Source organism: Mesoplodon mirus (genome assembly GCF_964341445.2).
Source record: "Mesoplodon mirus genome assembly, chromosome: 8".
Taxonomy (NCBI): domain Eukaryota; kingdom Metazoa; phylum Chordata; class Mammalia; order Artiodactyla; family Ziphiidae; genus Mesoplodon; species Mesoplodon mirus.
The window spans coordinates 382201-405222 of record NC_138984.1 but is presented as its reverse complement, the minus strand read 5'-3'; the positions used below and the strand labels follow the sequence as shown (position 1 = coordinate 405222).

Below are 23022 nucleotides of genomic sequence, written 5' to 3'. Positions count from 1 at the left end.
GGTGAGCTTGGGTAACATGCTTTCGTTAGGAGAGTTTTTAGTTTTTCCCTCTATGGCAACGTCTTCTGACGTTAGGGATTCGGGTGTCGTGTTTGTGTGTGTCTGGGGTTTTTTGGCCGTCCACACCTATCTTACGGTGCTCTGATTTGGTTTATTTTTACTCAGTTTTCTGCAGTATTATCTGCAGACTTGCAGGGTTGATGTGCTGATGTTACCTTCTGGTGCAGCCGGTGACACCTGGCCTAGTGTGGCCTGTGTGGACTCCCCTGGTTGTTACTGAAGCTTTATTCTTAGGGGAAGAAGTTGACGTTTAAGTTATTTTTGAAACGGCGTCTTCTGCTGGTGCCTGTGGCTCTTCACAGGCAGAGTCTGTGGCTCGTCGTCGCTCCTGCTGCTTCAGCAGCTGAGGCTGCCCTCCCCCCCCGCCCTCATTCCCTTCCTTCCGAGGGGTGAGCACCATCCGCGAGCGCCCGGCTCCGTCTCCGTCTCTCCCACCCACTAGGGCGGTGACGTGAGCTTTGCTTCCGCCAGCTCAGGCCCCACGATACCGGCCAGCGCTCTGAGAGCCAGAACCGCTGGCCACACGGGAGCCTTCTCTTCCTCTGGCTTTCTCTCTCGGTCTGCAGTCCTGCTGGCCCAAAGTCAAGGTGGCTGGAAGCTGGAAGCTGGGGTCTGTCTGCTTTTTCCTGAGCAGCATTGGATAAGCTGAAACTTCATAGCAGCTTTATTGAGATACAACTCACATAACCGTACAATCACCCATGTAAAGCGTACAATTCAGTGGTTTTTAACGTATTCACAGACACGCAGAGCCATCACGCCGGTCAGTTTTAGAACCATCCCTCCCAGTTGGAAACCCCACACCCTTTAGCTGTCGCCCTCGCAGCCCCAGCATACTCCATGCCCACCCCACCCCAGCTCTAAGCAAATCGTGACCTGGGTCCTGTTTCCACAGACCCCTTTCATCGGAGTAGAGTTGTACGTGGCCTTTTGTGACTGGCTTGTCACTTCGCGTGGTGTTTTAGGGGGTCATCCACATTGTTTGACGTCTCAGCATATTTTCCTTTTTGTTCCCCACTCGTCAGATGGTGGACGTCCCACCTTTGGGCTGTTGCGAACGTCGCTGCCGTAAACATTCGGGTACAGGTTTTGTGGGGACATGCGTTTCTGCTTGTCTCGGACAGACACCTAGGGGTGGGACTGCTGAGTCGTACAGTGACTGTGTGTGATCGTCTGGGGAACTGGCAGACTGCTTTCCAAAGCGGCCGCACCATTTATATCCACCAGCAACTTTATGAGGCTTCCAATTTCCCCATGTTCTCAACTACTTACTATTCTTTGAGTTTTTGATTCTAACCATCCTAGTGGGTTTCAAGTGGTATCTCGTTGTGGTTTGAGGTGAAATTTAAAAAAATTTTAATGGCTAAAGAAAGGAAGGTTTTCAGGCCAAAAATATGAGAATTGTACCATTAAAAATTTACCTTTGGCTGGGCTTTCCTGGTGGCACAGTGGTTGAGAGTCCGCCTGCTGATGCAGGGGACACGGGTTCGTGCCCCGGTCCGGGAGGATCCCACGTGCTGCGGAGCGGCTGGGCCCGTGAGCCATGGCCGCTGAGCCTGCGCGTCCAGAGCCTGTGCTCCGCAACGGGAGAGGCCACAACAGTGAGAGGCCCGCGTACCGCAAAAAAAAAAAAAAAAATTTATCTTTGGGGGGTGGTTCCTTGGATAGATTACGAGTACTTGTGGAATTAACCGTCTAGCTGTGGCCCAGTTACCACACGTGGAATGAACATTTCTACATCCCAGAGTTGTGAGGACCACAGAGAAAGCAGGCTGAGGGCAGGCCCTGGAGGCCCTGGGAACTGAAGCTGGTAGAGGAGTGGGAGCTGCCGTGTCAAATTTTTTAAAACATTTTAAAGTTTCATTTAGACTTTTACTGACACTATATTTATTTTTATTTATTTTTAAAAGATGTATTTGTTTGTTTGTTTGTTTGTTTATTTGGTCTGTGCTGGGCCTTAGTTGCGGCATGCAGGATCTAGTTCCCCGACCAGGGATCGAACCCAGGCCCCCTGCATTGGGAGCGCGGAGTCTTACCCACTGGACCACCAGGGAAGTCCCCTGACAATTGTATTTTTAAATCAGTATTTATCTCATTTATAAGTACTAGCTGCCAACGTCTACGATTTACTCTCATCCATGTAGATCATTTGTTTTAACAAACTTATGTTTATTATGATTATGTATGATAATGAAGCAAGATGTACTTTGTGGTTCTTTATATTGATTACTAGTTAAATTAAAATACTTCTGTTGTGTCTGGAAGGGCGCAAAGAAAGGGGGAGAAATCTGATGGATTCAGGGTGGAACTTCAACTCTGTCTTATTTTAAGTGATGTTTAACATTTACTGATGGGATTTTTAACTCCCCGACGGTCAGTCAATGACCAATTTTTTTATCTAGTAAAATCATGATTTGTTTTCAGTTAATTAAATGAATTCTGTGGTTTTGAAATTAGAAATCTGACCTCAGCTCTGGAAAGTTTTTTTCTCAGCTGTAAGAGAAACCATCTGGAGGCCGTGTGTCAGCTCGACTGTCCTGTGTGCAAAGTCAGGGAGCAGAGAGCACCCAGCTCTGTGCCCTGTACGTGTGAGCGGTGTCCGTGCTGCCCTGGGAGCAGCAGAGGGGCTGAGCTGGCGGTCCTGTCCTCCCTGGAGAGGCCTCCCCTCGACTGCAGAGGGCACGGCATTGGGAACAGGGCACGTACCTGCGTCCCCGACCATTCATGGCGGGTTTAGGAATGGGCGTCACCTATAGCTTTTCTGTTATCTGGAGTCTGTATTGTGGAAAGAGTGATATTTAGTGATTGAAAGAACAGTCTGGGATGTGGTTTGGGTGAGGGAGACCTCACCCATGGGAGTGAATGTCATGCCTTTTTTGCTGGCAGGTGTGGTGGAGTTCTAATGAACATGAAGGTTGCTCACGTTCCCCCTTAACATCCTCAAAAGTTTCAGAGTGGGCTTTCTTTCTTTCTTTTTTTTAGAATTGCAAAAGCTTTAGCTTAAATATGTGGCAAGTAGGAGGACGGACTCTCAGCCATGAAGTCCCATGCTGGAGGACTTGAAGTTGCTATTCCAGTAAAAACTTAATGTTTTCTTTCTGGCCAGGAAAAAATAGCCAGAATTCCAGAAAGTATCGTAGCCAGATGTTTGTCACTGCTCCTACATGAGCACCCTAAATATGGCAAAGAAACCGCCTTAGAGCTTATTTTGGTCTGATCTCAGAAGAAGAAGTTAGTAATTCAGCATCTGAAGTTTGGCGATAATATAGGCTTTATATAAGAGCTCTGTGTGTCCCTAGTATATGCAGCAATTATGTGATTCTGCCCTAGGTTTTGAAACCTATTATTTTGTCTTGGAAAATTGATCTGTGTTTTGACCCTGAAGCCCAGGAATGTGGCAGGGTGGGACGAGGCAGAGGTGTGGACATCTACCCAGTTGTGGTATCGAAGCTCCAACACACATGCACGCACACGCCTGCACACGCACATGCCTGCGGGTTGGCACGTACAGTCTATGGTGGATGACCCCACGATGATGACAGATGACAAATGGAAAAGAATCGGGAAATGTCGCCAAGTGAAGACCCATCCCCACGGTTGTGTAATGGAAGGCAGCAGACTTGTCTCAGGGACCCAGCAGAGGGTCATAGAAAGGAAACTTGCCCATTGGGTTGTCTTGACTTGCAAGCTGTTTCCTGAGCCCTTAAGACACGTGACAGGCTTATGTCGTTGGCAGCCTCAGCAGGAGGCAGAGGCAGAGTGAGCCTCCGGGTGACGCAGCTGACGTGTGACCCCCACCCCCGGCCCCGGCTGTCTCCAGAGCCCTTGCTCTTATCCACGTGATGCTCTCATTTACTGATCAGAAAGAATTTGGTTCTGTTGTCCTGTGTTCATAGGAGGCTAGAAGAGCTGACCTTGTACTTGTTTCAGTGATTGGGCCCTTGAATCGCTGTTCCCGTTCAGCTTCCACCCCTTCCCACAAGTTCCCGATGCCCGCACTCTTGGCCCAACTCCCCACAAGGAAGTGGCCCGCCTGAGAGTGGTGCTGCCTGACCACCGAGGCCTCCTGGGCTCTCACGCTCATCCCTCTCCCTGCAGCCGCGTGGGGCACGTTAGGACCAGGTTTTAAATCTCAGCACCTCACCACCCGATGGCGTGAGGAAGGGCCTTCCTCCAAGTCTGGGAATGGCTTTGCTCAGGGGCCCCGTCCAGACTTGTGGCCAGAGCGGGGGGGGCGGGGTGATGTCCGTGCCTGTCTGCTCCTGCGGGGGCCACGTGGGCGGGGAGGCCAGAAAGGCCCAGAGTCCTCCTCTGTAGGCCTTCGCTCGGCTGCCCGACACACACTCCATGTCCTGCCCCCCATATTGAGCCATTTAGCCTGGCACACTCCAGGGCTTTCTGAACTTACTAGAATCTGCTCTGTTCGGTGGTGAACAGTGTCTGGATGTTAGGAGCAATGCTGCTGCAGATGTTCTTGTGTGTGTTGCTGCGTGCGTGGGTTTCTCTAGGGTGTGTCCCCAGCGTGGACTTTGTGGTTGTAGGATGTGCCCGTTTTCGCCCTGCCCAGGTACGTGGATTGCTCTGGAAACCCGTTAGACCGTCTCATGGGCCCCTCGTCCACACAGGACCACTGCCAGCCATCCTCTGGTCCTGTGGCCTTTCTCCTGCTGCTTCCGTCCACGGGGGCTGCTGCCCAGTGCGGGCCGCTGGTGGGCCTGGCACCGGGGCCATCTGTGTCCCGTCCTGATTTCTGTCCCCAGCCAGGTCATCCGAGAGCGCTGCCGTCCTCCTGGTCTCCACCCCACACCCGGCAGCCTCCAGTGAGCCTTTCACACCTATTGCACATTCGGGTCGCCAAGGCCACCTTTAAAACATGCCATGCTGCTGAGGAATCCTCAGGTGATTCTGGGCAGGATGGGCGGCCGGGGTTTAGAGAAGAGCTTACGGGTTCTGGAATGTGTGCCCTCCCCCACCCTGGGCACCCTCTGCTGACCCATTTCTCCCCTCCGTCCATTCACTCAATCCCTGAACAAAACAAACACACCCTCCCCAACCCTCCCCTCCCCCTTCCCCTCCCCTCCCCCTCCCCTTCCCTCCTCTCGCCACCAGAAGGTATGGTGTTCCGCAAGACTTCCTCCAAGCTCCGCTTCTCAGTGGAACTTTGCTAGGTTGTAGCAGCCCCACAATTCATTTTCTGTCCTAAGAACCTAATTCTGTGTTACCGATCACTTTCAGTTAAAGAAAGTAACCAAGATTCTCCAGAAAGCTGGCTGGAGGATTACAATTCTCTCTTCTTTCAAGGAGAGCATTCTGTGTTTTCACTTGTACTGTGTTTAATACACGTTTTTTCCAAAGTTTATCTTACTGTTTCACGAATAGCGTGTCCACCAGGATTAGCACTTGCACCGGCGCCGCATCCGCTCCCTGGCAACGCTATGCCCCTGGCGAGGCTCTCGCGCAGCCGGCACCTCGGAGACCAGCCAGATGGCACGCGGGTTTCCTGGTGCTGCCTGTTTGGGAGGGAATTCAGCTGATTGTTACAAATCACACGTGTCCCTTGTAAGAAAATGGAAGATGGGGAAGGCCTACAGCCAAGAATCACCACCCAGGAAACAGCCAAGCACAGTGTTCTGAATATCCTCCCAGCCTTTTATCTGTTCACATATATTCATTAAACACACCTAGAATCAAACCACATACATTTGTAATCTGTTTTTAAACTTAGCATACTGTTGAACATGTTTCTGTGTACTTTCTCCTTAAATTTTTAATGACTACGTAGTTTTCTAGTTTTCAGTTTCTTTGTAGTAAATCTTTATACACATTCTGGATTATTCCCTTTAGATAAATATCTGGAGCTGGAGGTTCTGCGTCAGAGGGTGTTGTATGGCCCTCGGGGGGCCCCACAAAGGGCAGAAGCGCTTTACACCCCCCAGCAGCACCTATTATGGTTTTTAATGAAATCTCCAGTTTAATAGGCAAAAGTTATGTTTTTTAGACACAGTTTTATCAGACTTAACTATTTTGGTTTTGTTTTGAGGGGTTTTTTGTGTGTGTGTGTTTGCTCTACTTTTTTTTTTTTTTTTTTTTGGTAAAATAGATGTAGGAGAGATTTACCACGTTAACCACTTTTCAGTGCGCAGCTCAGTGGCACTAAGTCCAGTCTCGTCGTGTGCAGCCGTCACCACCGTCCACCCCTGTCACTCTTCATCTTGTAACATTGAAGCTCTGTCCCTGTGAAACACTGACCCACCCCCAGCCCCTGGCACCCACCATCCTACTGTCTCTGTGATTCTTCTCCTCTGAGTACCTCAAATAAGTGGAATCACACAGTATTTGTTCTTGAGCGAGTGGCTTATTTCACTCAGCACCGTGGTGTCGAGGTTCTCTCGTGTTGCAGCCTGTGTCAGAACTTCCTTTTCAAGGTGAATGATGTCCCACTGTATGGATGGCCCACATTTTGCTTAGCCCTTCAAATGCTGAGGGGCAGATGGGTTGCTTCCATGTTTTAGCCCTTGTGAGCAGTGCTTCTGTGAACCTGGGTGTACAGACATCTCCTCAAGACTCTCCTTTTTTTTCGTTTGGGTGTATACCCAGTAGTGGGACTGCTTAATCACGTGGTCGTTCTATTTTAATATTTTGAGGAAGTTCCATACTGTTTTCCACAGTGACTGTACCATTTTGCATTCTCACCAACAGTGCATGAGGTTTCTAATTTCTCCACATCCTAGCCAACACTCGTTCTTTTCTTTTCTTTTTCTTTCTTTCTTTCTTTTTTTTTTGATAGCAGCTATCCTGATGGGTGTGGGGTGGTATCTCACTGTGGTTTTGATTTGCATTTTCCTGATGGTCAGTGATGTTGAGCATCTTTTCATGGGCTTATTTGTGTATATATATCTTCTTTGGAGAAATATCTGTCCAGGTCCTTTGCCCATTTTTGAATTGAGTTGTTTGGTTTTTTTGTTCAGTCTTAAAAGTTCTCTACATATCCTGGATCTTAACCCCTTATCAAATATGCAATTTGCAAATTTTTCTACATCGTATTAGAAGTTAAAAAAAATGGGAAGTTGAGAGTAAGTATATGGTATTTGAAGTGAGGAGAAAAAGCCAGGGGTTGCTGGAGACCTCACAGAAATTGACAACTTACAGTGAAGAAAAGGACAGAAAGTTTATGTCAAGCACAGTCAGGGATTGGACACCTGGACAGGCCGTCGGTGTGCGTTTGTGCCGCACTCCGTGACCCCATGGCTCTCGGGGGCAGGTGTGTCCCAGCACCTGGGATGCTCCGGGCACCACTATGGAAGCCGGGCCGGCATGCCAGGTGAGCCCAGCCTTCTTGCTGCTTATGCTGCAGTAGAAGCTCGAGGATAAACCAGGGAAAGCAGAGCCCTTAGTGCTCAGGAGAGAAACAAAGCAGGCAGGGGTGGAGTGTGGGTGCACCCTTAGACAGGAAGGGGTGGAGATGGACCGGCACATGGAGGGGGTGCAGGGGCCTGGAGGCTGTGGACCCAGAGCTGGGCATGTGGGTGGGAGGAGGGGGGACGCAGGGGGTGGGTCCCCGGGGAGGCCCTGGCCCTCCTGCGCTCGGCCCCTCGCAGCGAGACGCACGTGCCAGCCCTGTCGGCTGTTGGCCAAGGAGGCCGCTTTAAACTCTCCTATCCTCGACTCCTGGGTCACAGTAATTATGGGCTTTTATTTTCAGCAAGATTTTGACTAGTCTTTAAACAGCAACATGAAAGACATCTGTAGGTGCCTCCCGACTGTTGTTACTGGAATGCTTTGAAACGTCCTTTGCACATGTGTTATGCTTTTGTGTGTGTAATTTTGTAGTTTATGTAACTTGCCACCACGGCAGAGAGGATCCCAGCCCTTACTTGAGGGCTTGTTCTGGTGACAGTGAAAATCAGAAAGAAATGTTTTCCTGCTCGGCTCTTGGTCTCAAACCCCTGCCTGGGACTGAGCCTTCTTCAGAAGTTCCCGTGTAGACTTCTGTCATAGCTTCACTGTCAAGCCTAAAATATCTTTTTCTAAAATAAATTTAACATTACTGATTATGAAAGATACATTCTTTCTTACCTTTCTATTTTTAGATATTTATAATGTTTCCTCATAATTATATTTTTTGCATTTGTTTAATCCACTAATATGTGGCCTTATGCTTTTTTGCATGTTTTGATTTTTTTTTTTTTTGTGGTACGCGGGCCTCTCACTGCTGTGGCCTCTCCCGTTGGGGAGCACAGGCTCCGGACGCGCAGGCTCAGCAGCCATGGCTCACGGGCCCAGCCGCTCCGCGGCATGTGGGATCTTCCAGGACCGGGGCACGAACCCGCATCCCCTGCATCGGCAGGCAGACTCTCAACCACTGCGCCACCAGCGAAGCCCGCATGTTTTGATATTTGAATCTGATAAAGTTAGATTTTTGTAGCTGAAGAAAAGCCTTTTTTTTCCCTATTAAAGTAATTTTCAGTTACGACAACTCAGAATGACTTTAAGGCTCTAGATGTTGCTTTCCTTCTGGAAATTATGTTGGAACATGGACTCTTTTAAATCAGATATACTAAATCAAGGATAGTCAGCTTTATAGCTGTTTGCTTCTGGCTCTGATTTACATCAATCCTATGTCTTTTAAAACCGTATAAAATAGTAGAAACATATCCTAAAAGTAGTGAGGAATCCAAATTGTATTATGAAATGAAACTATAAATTTTACATAAGTACTGAGATAAAATTTAACTTGTTAGCATATTAACATAAAGAATAAAAAAAGACATCTTGAGAGACTTTGATACACTCTTGCTGAGAGCACAGGCTTCTACAAAGGGTCTTCAATTTTTCCTTATTTAGTGGAATCAGATTAGGAGACACCTAAGAGCACTAGAGGAGGGCAAACTTGTTTTGGAAAATTGTTACTCTAAGTTCTGGAAAACCAAAGTTAGTTTGTTTTTAATTTTTATTTATTTTATTTTTTATTTTTGGCTGTGCTGGATCTTCGTTGACGCGCGCGGGCCTTCTCTAGTTGCAGTGAGCGGGGGCTACTCTTTGTTGTGGTGCACGGGCTTCTCATTGCAGTGGCTTCTCTTGTTGCAGAGCATGGGCTCTAGGCACGCGGGCGTCAGTAGTTGTGGCATGTGGGCTCTAGAGCGCAGGCCCAGCAGCTGTGGTGCATGGGCTTAGTTGCTCCACAGCATGTGGGATCTTCCCGGACCAGGGCTCGAACCCGTGTCCCCTGCATTGGCAGGAGAATTCCCAACCACTGCGCCACCAGGGAAGTCCCCCAAAGTTTTTATTGCTGCAAATTTTCTACAGTTTAGAAACTGATGCTGTTATTTTTAATTATTCAAGTCAACTGACTTTATAAAGTTATAGTATTTCGTGTTGATTTTTTTTTTTTTTGCTTTTTCACTGTAGAAAACTTTTTATGTATTTTTTTCAAATGATAAGATTAATACATGCTCACAGTAAAAAATTCAGTCAGTCAATACAGAGGAAAAAAATTAAATGTATTATTCTCCTACACCCAGGAATAATGTCTTTGACATTTTGGTCATGTTACCCGTTTAATCTTCCAGACAGTCAGCCATGTGTGTGCACGTGGGGTGCAGGCTCACAGTCCACGTCACACACCGTCCACTTGATCACGTAAGCACTTCCCAACGTTCACGTGTTTACCTGTTTCTCTTTTTACCTCCTGTAGTTTCTGTGTTATGAATCTTGACACCATGTGAATTGGTACCAAGATATTCGTTGTAATATGCTGATGGGCATAGCACTGTTTTCCTCTTATAAAATATGTACTTTTTTTGGTCTCAGTTGCCTTTTTGGCCTAAATTCAACCATGTATTCTATAAAGTTCATGTTCCCTTACTTTTTGTTGTTGTTGTTTGCCATATTCTTGATTCAACCATGTCATTCTTTTATTTTCAACCTTTCTGTATCATTTGCTTCAGCTGTGTTTCTTGTGTACAACCTAATGGCCAACACTGAGTGTTTACCACATTCTGAGTTCTGTTCAAAAGCACTTTGCATGTATTATTTAATTTCCTCCTTAACCATTAGCAGCATTATTATTAGTTTTGTTTTATAATTGAGAAAACTGAGATACAGGGAATTTTAAAAACTTACCCAGTACTGGAAGTTCCAGCCAGGACAATTAGGAAAAAAAGGGAAAGAGTAAGAAAAAATGAAATAAAAGGAATCCATATTGGAAAGGAAGAAGTGAAACTATCTCTTATTTACAGATGACATTATGATGTATATGGAAAATCCTAAGGAATCTACAAAAAAAAAAAAAAACTATTGGAACTATTAAACAAATTCAACAAAGCCACAGTATACAACATCAATATACAAATATCAATTTGTATTTCAATACACTAGCAATGTACAATCCCAAAAGAAAATTAAGAAAATAATTCCATTTACAGTGGCATCAAAAAAGAATAAAATACTTGGGAACAAATTTAACAAAAGAACCTCAAAATTTATATGCTCCCTGGTAGTCAACTACTAATTTCTTGAAGGGGAAATCTGTAGTTCTAACCCATAAGAAGAGAGTTTTGAAAAGCCAGTTAGTCACCTGTAGATTTTGAATGAAACTTTTTATTTATGGGAAAAAAATTCCAAAGGGAATAGCCTAGAAAGGTCTTTTCTTTTCTCCTTTGCAGTATAATTATAAAAATAATTGCAAATTTTCAAGCACAATAAAGTTCTAATTAAATTACAGTTCACTGATTTTTTTTTTTTTTTTTTTTTTTTTTTGCGGTATGCGGGCCTCTCACTGTTGTGGCCTCCCCCGTTGCGGAGCACAGGCTCCGGATGCGCAGGCCCAGCGGCCATGGCTCACGGGCCCAGCCGCTCCGCGGCATATGGGATCCTCCCAGACCGGGGCACGAACCCGTATCCCCTGCATCGGCAGGCGGACTCTCAACCACTGCGCCACCAGGGAGGCCCCAGTTCACTGATTTTTTAATTTATATGGTCAAATTATCCTCCCTTTTGTATTGTCCATCCATTTTCCTGTTTTATTTATTTATTTATTTATTTATTTATTTTCATCTTCCTATGTTTTAAAACTTAAACCACAGTTGTATTTACGTTGAATCCAGCTACAAAAATACTATTTTTTACATTGCATTTTTTCCTAAAAACTAAACACAATAATATATGTAAAGTCCTAAAATAATTGAATCTCTTACATTTGTCTACTAGAAGTACTGATTTGTGATAGAACCAGATTTTATGTTCTCTGAAAAGCTCCATTAATTGGGGGGGGGGGAATGCCTACATGCTACTAAAAACAAATTCAATAAATCTCTGTGTTTCTGAAAAACATGATCTTTAAAGATGAATTTTAAATGCCAGAATCAACTGTCAGGAGAAACAGATTTTTTTTTTTTTACCTTCAATGAATAGCTAAAGATTAAAAGAAAAGATTTGGTTTAGAGAACATATATTTTTCACTGGCATTTTAGGATGGTGTTTACCAAAATGTCATAACTGCTTATTTGCAACTGTTCCTTGTGCTTCTAGCAAAGGGCAGTGAAAGGAAACATTGAGCTCAGCTGTGGAAGCCCAGGAGTTTTGCTTTGCATTTCATCCCTCCACTTTCCACCCCTGCTTGGGATGGCCCAGACCTAACCATCACCAGAGACAGCTCAACTCAATTCCAAACACATATTATGAGCCCCAGTGAAACTGTAACTTTAAAACAAACAAACAAACAAAAAAACCTTGTGCACTGAAAACTGTAAAACTACTGAAAGAAGTGAAGGAAGATCTAAATAAATCAGTGGAAAGATATTCCATCTTCGTGGATCAGCAGACTTGCTATTATTAAGATGGCAGGGCTCCACGACTGACCTACAGATCTATTGTGATCCCTGTCAAATCCCAGCTGGCTTTTTTACAGAAAATGACAAGGTGATCTTAAAATGTATATGGGAATTCAAGGAACCTAGAATAGCCAAAAACAATCTTGAAAAAGAAGAAAGTTGGAAGAGTCACACTTTCCCGTTCCAAGGATGACTAGAATGCAACAGAGATCCAGGTGGTGTGGTGCCAGCAGGAGGACAGCGGTACAGACCACCCTCCGTGCCTGCAGGCTCCACATCACACATTAAACCAACCACGGATAAATCCACGCACACATAACCTGCAGACATGGAGCACCACTAGGGGACTTGAGCATCTGCGGATCTGGCTGTCTGTGGCAGTGCCCCTGGATAACGAGAGGCGACGGTATAGGTCAGTGGAATAGAATTGAGAGTCCAGAAATAAATCCGTATGTGAAGTCGGACCCCTCAAACCATACACAAAAAGTAACTCAAAATGGATCAATGACCTAAATGTCAGAGTTAAAACTATAAAACTCTAGGAGAAAACCTAGGAGTAAATTTTCATGCCCTCAGGTTAGACAGTAGTTTCTTAGATATGACACCAAAATCACACGTGACAAAAAAAAAATAGATAAATTGGATTTCATTTTTTTTAAAAAAATTGTGCTAGAAATAATACTATCGAGAAAGTTAAAGGAATGAGAGAAAAATTACAATTATACATCTGATAAGGACTTTATCTAGAAAAAATATATATATTTTTTTATATATAAATTTATTTGGCTGCGTTGGGTCTTTGTTGCTGCACGCAGGCTTTCCCTAGTTGCGGCGAGCAGGGGCTACTCTTCGTTGCGGTGTGCGGGCTTCTCATTGCAGTGGCTTCTCTTGTTGCGGAGCACGGGCTCTAGGCGTGCAGGCTTCAGTAGTTGTGGCTCACGGGTCCTAGAGCGCAGGCTCAGTAGTTGTGGCGCATGGGCTTCGTTGCTCTGCAGCATGTGGGATCTTCCCGGACCAGGGCTCGAACCCATGTCCCCTGCATTGGCAGGCGGATTCTTAACCACTGTGCCACCAGGGAAGTCCCTAGAATATATTTTTTAAAACAACTCTCACAACTCAATAATAAAAGACAAGTAACCCAGTTTACACTGTTGCCCAGGGTCACATGGCCAGAAAGCAGGCACCCGGGAACTCACTCCCAGGCGGTCCCTTTTCCTTGAATAGCTGTTCTCTTCTCTTCTCTTTCCAGAGCTCCTGTTTCTCTGCTTTGTGCTCCTATATTACAGAGGCAGTTGCTTTATTAACTGTTTTCTAACTTCATGATGAAATTTTGGCCGCAGTTTCATCTGCTAAGAGGCAGCATTCTTCTGCTAAGTGCTCATCTGACTTTTTTTTTTCTGTTTTTTTTTTCCCCTCCTTTTATCTTGAGTGTCTGAATATTTGCAGGATTGTTCTATTTTGGTCACCCATCTTTGAAGCAGTTCAGCTGTTCATGGATTAGCTACATTGAGGGGGTCTTGTATGAGTGACTGGTTGTAGAGTTGTGGACATTTGGCATTTATGTAAGACCTAAGGCTTGGGGGAGACTCGGTTCACCCCTCATTTTCAGTCAGCCGAAAGCAGCAGCTGGCCTGGGGCTTTGCAGGCGGTCTTTCACCCTGGCCTGCGTGTGCCTCTCCAAGCCAGACGGGCCGGGTTTGGGTTCTGCCACTGCCGCCTCTTCCCCTCCTTTTTGCAAACAGGGGTGTAGGTTTCACCCCCCAAGCTGTGCCCGTCCCGTGACTCAGTGCTCTGTGAGGCTTTCTGCTGAAACCTGTGCCCTGGCGTCTTGTCGGCGTCGTCCCACACCCTGCCACGCCCTCGGGCTGGCTCTGCTGCTGGCACTCCTTCCACCAAGCTGTGATTCAGGGTTTAGCAGTTTCCTAGTTTTGCTGAAAATGGACTTTACATTTTTGTTTCTTATCTTCTTTCTTGATTTTCAGTGATTCCAGCAAGAGATTGAGGAAGTGACAGTCTACACTGCTGTCCTCAGAAGAGTCACTGAGCACCCCTTCCCCCAACCCTTCCCCTCCTGTGTCGCCCCTCCTGGGATTCCTCTTAGACACGTTTGTGGTTCCCGATTCACGTTCCTGAGTCTGAACGCTTCTTTCGTTACTCCATCTCGAGAGGAATGCCTCCATAATTATTGTCCACACCCATGCAGGTGCACGTCTTACCCGTTCAGTTCAGGCCTCCTGTTGACCTTTAATTTCTGGAGTTATCTTTTTATTTCCTCCTTTTATTCTTTAGTTGCTCTTTTTCTTTCTTCGAAATCTTCTCATTTTATGAGTACATTGACCGGTTCCATTGGCCTTTCTGAGGATCTTCGTTTTTTTTTTTTAATGACGTTGTTTTGGTTTTGGTTACCACATCCTCTCCGTTCATCGGGAATTCATCTATCTGCTTTCCAGGTCGACACCTCTGTTTCAGGAGTTTGGTGTTAAGCATCTGCTCATTCCTGGTTGTCCGTGTATTTTTGCAAATGAAGGTTCAGGCTGCTTGGTATTGGTTCCAGTGACCTTTTTAAAGGCACAGTTTGATTTTGTAGGCAGGTCCCCTCTGCAGGGCCCTGGCTGGGGAGCAGGCAGTCTCCACAGGGGCACACACGTCAGGGCAGGCAAGCCAACCAGACCATTCTGTTGACGAGGAAGAAAGAAAGGAATCACCCGAGAGACTGGCTGCTCTAGGAGATTCACCGCTAAGATACACCCTCCGTTTTATTTTTCCCTGATGCTAAGTTAAGGACAAGGAATAAAAAAAATAGTGGGTTGATCGCCCAACTACTAAAACTCGTCAGAAGTATCAGGTTGCTTCCTTGGCTACCGCCATGGGACATAAACTACGTAAGGATGTGGTGGGGACATGCGGCCTCGTTTACCTGGGTCACCCGGGTCACCAGCGCCCTCGCTCTGGTGGGAGGAGATGGGATGGTCCTTCCCGGAGCTGGGAGGGGGGTTCCCGTCTCTCTCCTGTGCTCACACCTCAGCCCCTCCCCACTCCACAGGGTCTTGTTAGGATGCTCATCACGGATTCTGCTTCTCTGCTGTCGCCCCCTCCCCCCCGCTTGTGAGAGCACCCCGCAGGACAGACGTCTATGTGACCCTCTGTTTAATGCTCACTGTTCTGCGTTTAAGCCTCATCTGGTCACGAGCTTCTGCCGCCGTCACGTCGCGGCTGTTGTGCTAACTGTGTGCGTTTGGACGAGCTGCAGGAGGCTTGCTGTGGATTTGGCTTTTCCCCCAGTTCTGGAGCTCTCTCCTGCCTAGGCTGTGCACGCTGTGGGCGTCGTCCTGGGTCTGTGTGCCCAGTTATTCAGGGTCCGGGTCAGGAGACAGAATACCCTGTGAACTGGGAAATGCAACAGTTGTTAACTGGTAACAGACAGTAACTATGAAGCGGGGAGGGGAGCCCCGCAGGATGCGGAGCAGGGAGTGCAGTCAGCTGCCGCCGCCCCCAAGCTCAAGGCTCAGACCAAGGGCCCCAGGAACAGGCTGCGGGCAGGAGCTGCCCAGCGGCGGGACCGGAGCTTGAGGGAGAGTTGCTGCTGGGCCTCCTGCACAGGCCAGCAGCTGTGAGCCCGGAGCCCAGAAGCAGGGAGAGAGGCCCTCTCTTCCTGTGCTGTCTCCAGCTGGTCAGAGAGAGATGTCTGCAGGTCCTGTCCCAGGGTCACAGAGCCACAAAGAAGGGTGGACTTGGAGCAGAGGGGCAATAAGGAGAGAAGTGCTCACCCGCACTGACAGGTTCTTATTTGGGGATCTAAGCGGTCCTGCTTCCTTGAGTAGTTTCGGAGAAGCTATTGTCAGAGAAGCTGGGGAGCTGGCAGATCCACGATGTGTGAGCTCATGTGGTGCCCACATCCCGTGGTCAAGGTGATCTCTGTCTGAGGACACTGGGTCCCCTCCCTGATAAGCAGACGTAGCAGTGATGTCTTCATGTCCTCCACCTTCACACAACTCCTGTGGCCTTTAGCGCAGGAGGGAGTGGATCTCTGGGTATACAGCATTTGAGGAATATGCGAGAATCTCAGACTTGAGCGTGAGCCAGAGTGAGAGGGAAATGCCCGTCGGCAACGCGGGTGACCTTTCAGAGTGTCTAGAATGAATGTGGCTGCAGTTTCCTCTGGGCTCGCAAGATTGTCTTCATTGCACAGTAAAATATTATAAAAGGAAACTTGGGGTTGATCTAATTATGAGACAAGAAAAATCTTAAGTCCTGAAGCTAGCAGTGGAGATGTGAGTTTCAGTACAGGAGCAGAGATGGAGAAGCTGTCGTTTGACAAATGAGCTGTAAATGGGCACATGGAACAAACAAGTCGAAGGACAAAGTCAAGCTTTTTCAAGAAGGATTTTCCCACACTGCTAAGACAAAGAATAAAGAAGTACTTTGTTAGCTAAGCTTCTGTAACCCATTTCCATCCAGACAAAATCTTTAATGGTACTTTTGTCTATGTAGATTTTTAACAATATGCTTTATGTCTAAGCTTGGAGAAGAGCTGTGCCATTGTGACCAACTGGAAAAATGGAAACACTGAACAAAACGTGTGTAACCTGTGTTTTGTACTTTGGTTATGTTATTAATGCCGTGTCTCCTCCGGCCTGGTGTTTGAAGCCCCGCCCTGGTTTGGGCTGTGAAGTCGGTCTCTCCATCGTGTCTGTTGGGGATGCCGGTGCTCAGACGCCCTCCATGGTGGTCAGGCAGCCTCGTTCCCTCTGACCATCCGCCCCTGTGGGCACAGACCGTGCGGACTGCAGTCCGACTGATGGTCAGTGTCTGTATTTTTAGGAACAGAAGGTCAACTCTGAGTATGGAAGACATGAGAAGGCAGAGATGGACATGTGACAGATACAAGGGACACAGAACAGAGCTGCCGTATTTCACTAGCCAAGTCCTAGTTGTGATGCTCCTGTAAAAATTGAGAGGAATGAACCTGTAGAAAATTTTCTTGGCAAGTAATGTTGAAATACTCTTAAACTACACTGTAGAAAAGATAGTCCGTGTCCATGTGTTTGCATAGGTGTTGACAGGAGGGAGAAACCCCTGGCTGCCCGTGAGCAGCACGCTCCCCGTGCAGAGTCCAGGGGCTCACTGCCCCGTCTGCTTCCTATTCTGCTCCGGGCAGGTGAAACGAGTGCCTCTTTCCAGTCACATGTCAGGAGGAGACTGTGCACACTTGATGAACAAACACAAGACCTGGACGGACGTCCTCGGGGCTGGGAGCTCTCTCCGTGCCCGGTTGGGAGCTGTTTTGTGCCATGCCGACACTGTCATGCATGTGCAGACAGCACTCCCAGCTTGTCAGGCGTCCCATGGGGCAGTGTTCACACGTGGTTTCCTGACATCCCCAGAAAACCCTTTCAGGGTAAGAATTATTTGTTTTTCAAATGAGGAGAACCCAGGCCCAGCATAGCCACGAAGCGGAAAGCCGGGATTCCAGCTCCACGTCTGAGTTCCTGCGGCCGCGTGACGCAGCTTGTTCCTTATGATGAAACCAAGGAGCCGGAAGGTATCTCAAGAAAATCCTTGGTTTCTCGTCCGCATCAGGCAGAGGTGACCAAGCTTGGTCAGGTCACTGTCTCTGCCGTCTTGGCGCTGATCGGGCAGCACGCCGATCCTTTTACATTTCATCCTCTTGACCGTCGATGCCTCTCTATATTTTTAGCTGAAATCTAAAATGTCAATTAAACTGTTTCTTCTAGTTTTGTCCTCTTTGGGTTTGAAAAATAACCGCTCAGCATCTTCCTAAAGTTCTTCACACGCCCGGGAACTGTGCGTCTTGTGTCACTGCAGGGACAGAGGACCCAAGGGCAGCCGGGAGCGGCCGGAGACCCGCAGCTCTGCCCTCCTGCTTCGCTTTCCCGATTCACGTGCGGCCTGCGTGGTACCTCACCCACTCCTGATCCTTTTGTTCAGGATGGATTGCCCCATCTTTTAATAAATGACGCTGGATTGGACTTCAGTATCTATGGTCATAATGGAAGGGGTTGTCCCAGTTCTTATGTGATTGATTCATTAACAGACATCTGAGTGCCTGTCATGTAAATTACTCTGCGCACCAAAGAACCTCCTGACGCTCTTTTATAATTTAAGTATCAAAAACCACCTAGCATTTTGTCCCCAAGGAGAACTCATTCTATTGAAAGTCTCTACACGTGCGGTGAGTTGTTAATTATTGAACAAAATTCAAGATATGGTTTCTGCTCTCCCAAAACCTGTGGTCTAAAAAAGTCTCTGTCTCTCATGTCGAGCACTTTGAGAAACGATTGTTTATAAACTGGAATGGGCTGGCGTGTGCGTGAGCGTCATGCTCTCATGGAGACCCACATTCTGACCCCACGTCCCTACGTTTGCGCAGGTCATGGGCTCCAGTGAGTCTGTTCCGCGTGGAGCGCCACGCTGGACTTGGGCTTTTCCGGTGTGTTCTGTTCTGGGTGACATTTCTGAAAGGGCCCTTGACAAACTGGACCGTGTCTGCAGGGGATTGATCAAGGGAGGATTTAAGCAAAGGCATTTTGGCCAAAGGCTGGGAACTCTTTCCAGTCAGGGCCGTCCAGTGGTGGAACCAGGTGCCTCGTGCCCTGTGCGTCCTGACGCCTCAGAGCAACTCTAGAAGGATTAATGTAACAGGTGAAAGGTCAGCTTTCAGGAACTCCCAAGGCTGTTTGACCTCTTATTTTCCTTGTGGTGACTTTCGTACCAGTGTGTCACTTGCACAGTGAGGTGTGCAGCCCTTCGTGTGCAGCTTGGTGAGCTGACGTGTGTGCACTTGCCCCCCACCCCCGGTGGAGATGGACCACAGGCTCCTTTGTGCCCCCGCCAGCCGCTTACAGCCCCCAAATAGCTGCTGTTTTGATCTTTAGGACTATAAAATGGTTTTGCCAGATACTCAGTTTGGTACAGAGACAATCATATGGTGTGTGTGCTGACATTTATCAGTAACCAGCATTGCTGCATAAAGCAGTGGTCTCTTTTTTCCATCACTGGGTCATATTCCATCGTGTCAACAAACCGTATATCGTTTATCCATCCACTTTGACATTTCAGCTCTTGTCAGGTTTTGCCTATAAGTGAAGCTGCTGTGAACATTCTCAAACGTGTGTTTTGCTGTACGTAAGCAGACACTTCTGTTCAGCGTACCCCGGGACTGGGACTGCGAGGCCGTAGGGCAGGTCTGGCTGCCGCTTTCCCCAGGAGACCTGCAGGACTGCACCCACATCAGCCTGGACGCGACCTCCGTGCGGTTCCCCACGTTCTCGCCAGTGTCAGTATTGCCAGTCCTCTTATTTTTAGCATCCTGGAGGGCGTCTGGTTGAGCATGTGTTTCCCTGACGTCATATTGTACAGCTTTTCTTACTGTTTATTGGCCATTTAGATAACACTCTTTTGAAAGTGCCTGTTCAGGTGTTTCTGCCCACTTCTGTTTAACTGGGCTGTCTACCTTTTCCTTATGATTTGTAGATCTTTAAATATGTGTTGGCTTCATGACCTTTGTTGGACTTTTGTATTGCACGTATTTTCTAGTTTGTGACTTGCCGTTTTCCTGTCCTAACAGTGTCTTCTGGTGTGCAGAAGTTTCTGATTTTCAGGTGGTCCATTTATCAGACATTCTTTTGTGGTTAAGTCCCTTTTGTGTCACATGGCTCAATTCCCTGGAACCAACAGCTGTTCCTAGTTAACCGCCCCTTCAGAGAGAGTCTGTGCGTTTGCCTGCAGTACACACATGCGTCTGTACGGACTTATGTCTATGTCTGTATCCCCCCATGCAGTGGTGGTGTGTGTGTTGTTCAGCACCCAGATTTTTTACCCTAACAGTTTACGTTGGCGTCTTTTCACTTTAGTGCAGAGAGAACGGCCTTAGTCTACCCGCCTCGAGCGTCACTGGATTTGCTGCAGTTGAGCAGCCTGTCCTGTGCTGCCGACCTAGGGTAGGGTTAATTGTCTGCTATTAGAAGCGTTATTGCGACAAATGTTCTATATGCATAGCTTTGCACCTGTGAAATACTTTTTTTTTTTTTGGCCGTGCCACGTGGCTTCCAGGATCTTAGTTCCCCCACCAGGGATTGAACCTGGCCCTCGGCAGTGAGAGCGCAGCGTTCTAACCACTGGACCGCCAAGGAATCCCCTGAAATACTGTTTAGAAGTGGGGTTTTTAAAAGCATGGTGTGGACATTTACATTTTGGTGGGTGGCTCCACCGTGAGCCCCACAGAGGTGGCCCCAGTTTGCCCGCTTGGCCCCACAGGGGGCGCCTGTTTGCCCTGCTCCCTGACATGGCGCTTCCAGACGCTCTGAGTTCTGCCCAGCTGACAGACGAAACATGGGGTCTCAGTGTAGTTTTGATTTGCGTATCTCAATTATGTGTTTAAACGTCATTTAGGTTTCTGTTTTTGTGAACAGCCTGTCCTTTTGCCCATTTTTCTATCCAGTTGCAGTTTGGCATGGTTTAAAGAAATTAACCCTTTGTCTGTGATATGAGCTATCAAAGTTTTTCCCCTGTTTGTCTTTGAAGAAGTCTTTTGACTTTACAGTGTTTCTTTCTGTGCAGAGGTTTTTATTTTTGTGTTCAGTCTCTCAAGCCTCCTGTGATGGCTTTTAGCTGCTGGAGTGAACTGAAAACAGCCTCTCCCCATGTGGAGTACAAAACAGATTTATCTCACTGCAGTACTTTGATGGGTAGATGTTTTGTGTTTAGATATTTTATTCCTCTTGAAATTTTTATGCCAGATAAGGGTACAGCCTAGTTTTTTCCAGATGGATACCTAATAATATTTATTGAATAATCTGTTTTCCTCTCACTGATTGATTTGAAATGTCACTGTTACCAGACACTCCACTATTTTATGTACTTGGGTATATTTCTTCACCTCCTACTCTGTTTCATTGATTTGTCTGTGTAGACATGCACCAGTACCAAATGTTTTAATTACTATAGTTTTTCAACAGTTTGACTATCTGCTAAGGCTCATCCTCTCTTAATTTTCTTTTTCAGAATTTTCCTGACCATTCTTGCATTTAAAAAAATACATCAACTGTAGAATCAGCCTCTCAGTTTCCTTAAAGAATCCTCTTGGTACTTTTATTAGGGCCACGTGGAGTCTGTGGATTAATGGAAGGAAGCTTGACGTCTCCGCGGGTGTTCCTCTCCAAGAAGGTGGCGCCATCCACTTCTGCCCCTTGTTCAGTCTCCTGACAGTGTTTTTAAAATTTTCCCCGTAAGGCTTTCTTTTATTGTAAGTTTATTCCAAGATATTTCAGTTTTTTCATTGCTGTTACAAACGTGGTTGTTTCTTCCTCTCTATCCTGAAAGGCCTGGTGATATCCGTATAATAATTTTCCCCCATCACCTAACTGAATTTCATCTTTTTTATAATAGTTTTCTAGTTGATGTTCTTGGATTTTCAAAGTAAAGTATCATACCTGCAAGTAATGACACCTTGCTTCCTCTTTTCCAGTTTTTTTGCCTCCCGTTTCTTCCTGTTTTGGTGCTGGCATTTAGAGTTAGTGATGGAATGTGTGGTTGGGGGCAGCCACCCCGTCTTGTTAGATGTTAGGGAATCATGCCTCTCTTCCTGTTTTATTAAGAATTGAATTTTATCAGATGCCTTCTCAGAATCTCAGATTCTGGGAATAACCATAGGATACTTTTCGGCAATCATAGGATATTTTTCTGCAGGTCTGTTGAAAAGATGTAATGTTAAATGTCCTAATAGTATATTGAATTATCCTCTCTCTTTTGAATAATTTTACTTGGTTATGATGTGTCACTCTTTCTGTCTTTGCCAGATTATGTTTGCTGATATTTTACTTGCGATATTTTCATTGATATCCATAAGTAGGAATCTTTCTCTTGGGGGGATGTGTGTGTATATGTGGATTTGTTTGGAGTTTGGGGGTTCTTTTCCATAAAACAGATTTAAGGAATTCCCTCCCCCCTTGCCCCACCATCTGTGTCACCTTGTATTAATTTAAATAACTTTGGAAATGTCTGTGCCTTCATGGTTTGTGAAGACACCTGTTTCTGATGGGTTTTGTGGGAATTAATTATGTATTTCAGGACACGGAGAATACAAAATTCTTTTTGTTACCTGAACATAGGCTAGTAATTGACTTGGAAAACTTTTTTTTTTTTTTTTGCGGTACGGGGCCTCTCACTGTTGTGGCCTCTCCCGCTGCGGAGCACAGGCTCCGGACGCGCAGGCCCAGCGGCCATGGCTCACGGGCCCAGCCGCTCCACGGCACGTGGTATCCTCCCAGACCGGGGCACGAACCCGTGTCCCCCGCATCGGCAGGCGGACTCTCAACCACTGCGCCACTAGGGAAGCCCCAGTATGCAGACTCTTAATTGTGGCCTGTGAGCTCTTAGTTGCGGCATGCATGCGGGATGTAGTTCCCCGACCAGGAGTCAAACCTGGGGCCCTCTGCATAGGGAGCATGGAGTCTTACCCACTGGACCACCAGGGAAGTCCCTTGAGTACCTTTTTGTATTCCTAAAGCCATTTGTATTTCTTCATAAGGGCAGCATGAGACATAAGCTATAATTCTTCATAAGAGCAGCATGAGACGTAAGTTATAATTTTTTCAGCATGATTCTAGTTTTTAACTTTGTTCAGTGTCTTTCTATTCAGAAATTTTTCATTTCTACGTAATTGGATCTATCAGTCTTTCCTTTGTGCTCCGCTTAGGAGACTGTACTCAGCCCGTGATTATGGAAACATTCTCCTCTGCCTTTCGTCCACTGGAATTTATCTTTGTGAACAGAGTGGAGGGCCGACTCCCCACCTGGTTTGTTGCCTGGTTCATGCTCTTCTCCCTATGGGAAAGGCTGCCAGACACTACGTTATCCACGGGATCTCATGCAAACATGGACTATGAGACTCACCTTTTTAGTAAATATCAGAATTGTTTGATAAAATGTTTACTGAGGCTAAAAATGGTTCCTACAACCTTAAAGTTACAAAGAAATGTGACTCCACACACTCTGAGAATGTAAAATTGAGGAGTTTTTAGCTTTATTGATGCGCCAGTTTCTGAGCATAGAGCCTCAGGTTCATCTGTTTGCTCGGTGACAGTTTGCGAGCCTCCTCAGAAGGGAAAGC

General features: G+C 46.6%; 1 protein-coding gene across 1 annotated transcript in view; it reads left to right on the top strand.

Moving 5' to 3' along the window:
• FARP2 (FERM, ARH/RhoGEF and pleckstrin domain protein 2) overlaps positions 1-23022 on the top strand; it is a 95682-nt gene that overhangs the window by 13216 nt on the left and 59444 nt on the right. The window contains exons 6-13 of the mRNA XM_082631310.1: positions 503-647; positions 4686-4769; positions 4821-4880; positions 7322-7381; positions 15312-15501; positions 17718-17794; positions 19119-19188; positions 20169-20256. Of these exons, the coding sequence (XP_082487436.1) occupies positions 503-647; positions 4686-4769; positions 4821-4880; positions 7322-7381; positions 15312-15501; positions 17718-17794; positions 19119-19188; positions 20169-20256 (774 nt within the window). The remainder of the gene's footprint in view (positions 1-502; positions 648-4685; positions 4770-4820; positions 4881-7321; positions 7382-15311; positions 15502-17717; positions 17795-19118; positions 19189-20168; positions 20257-23022) is intronic.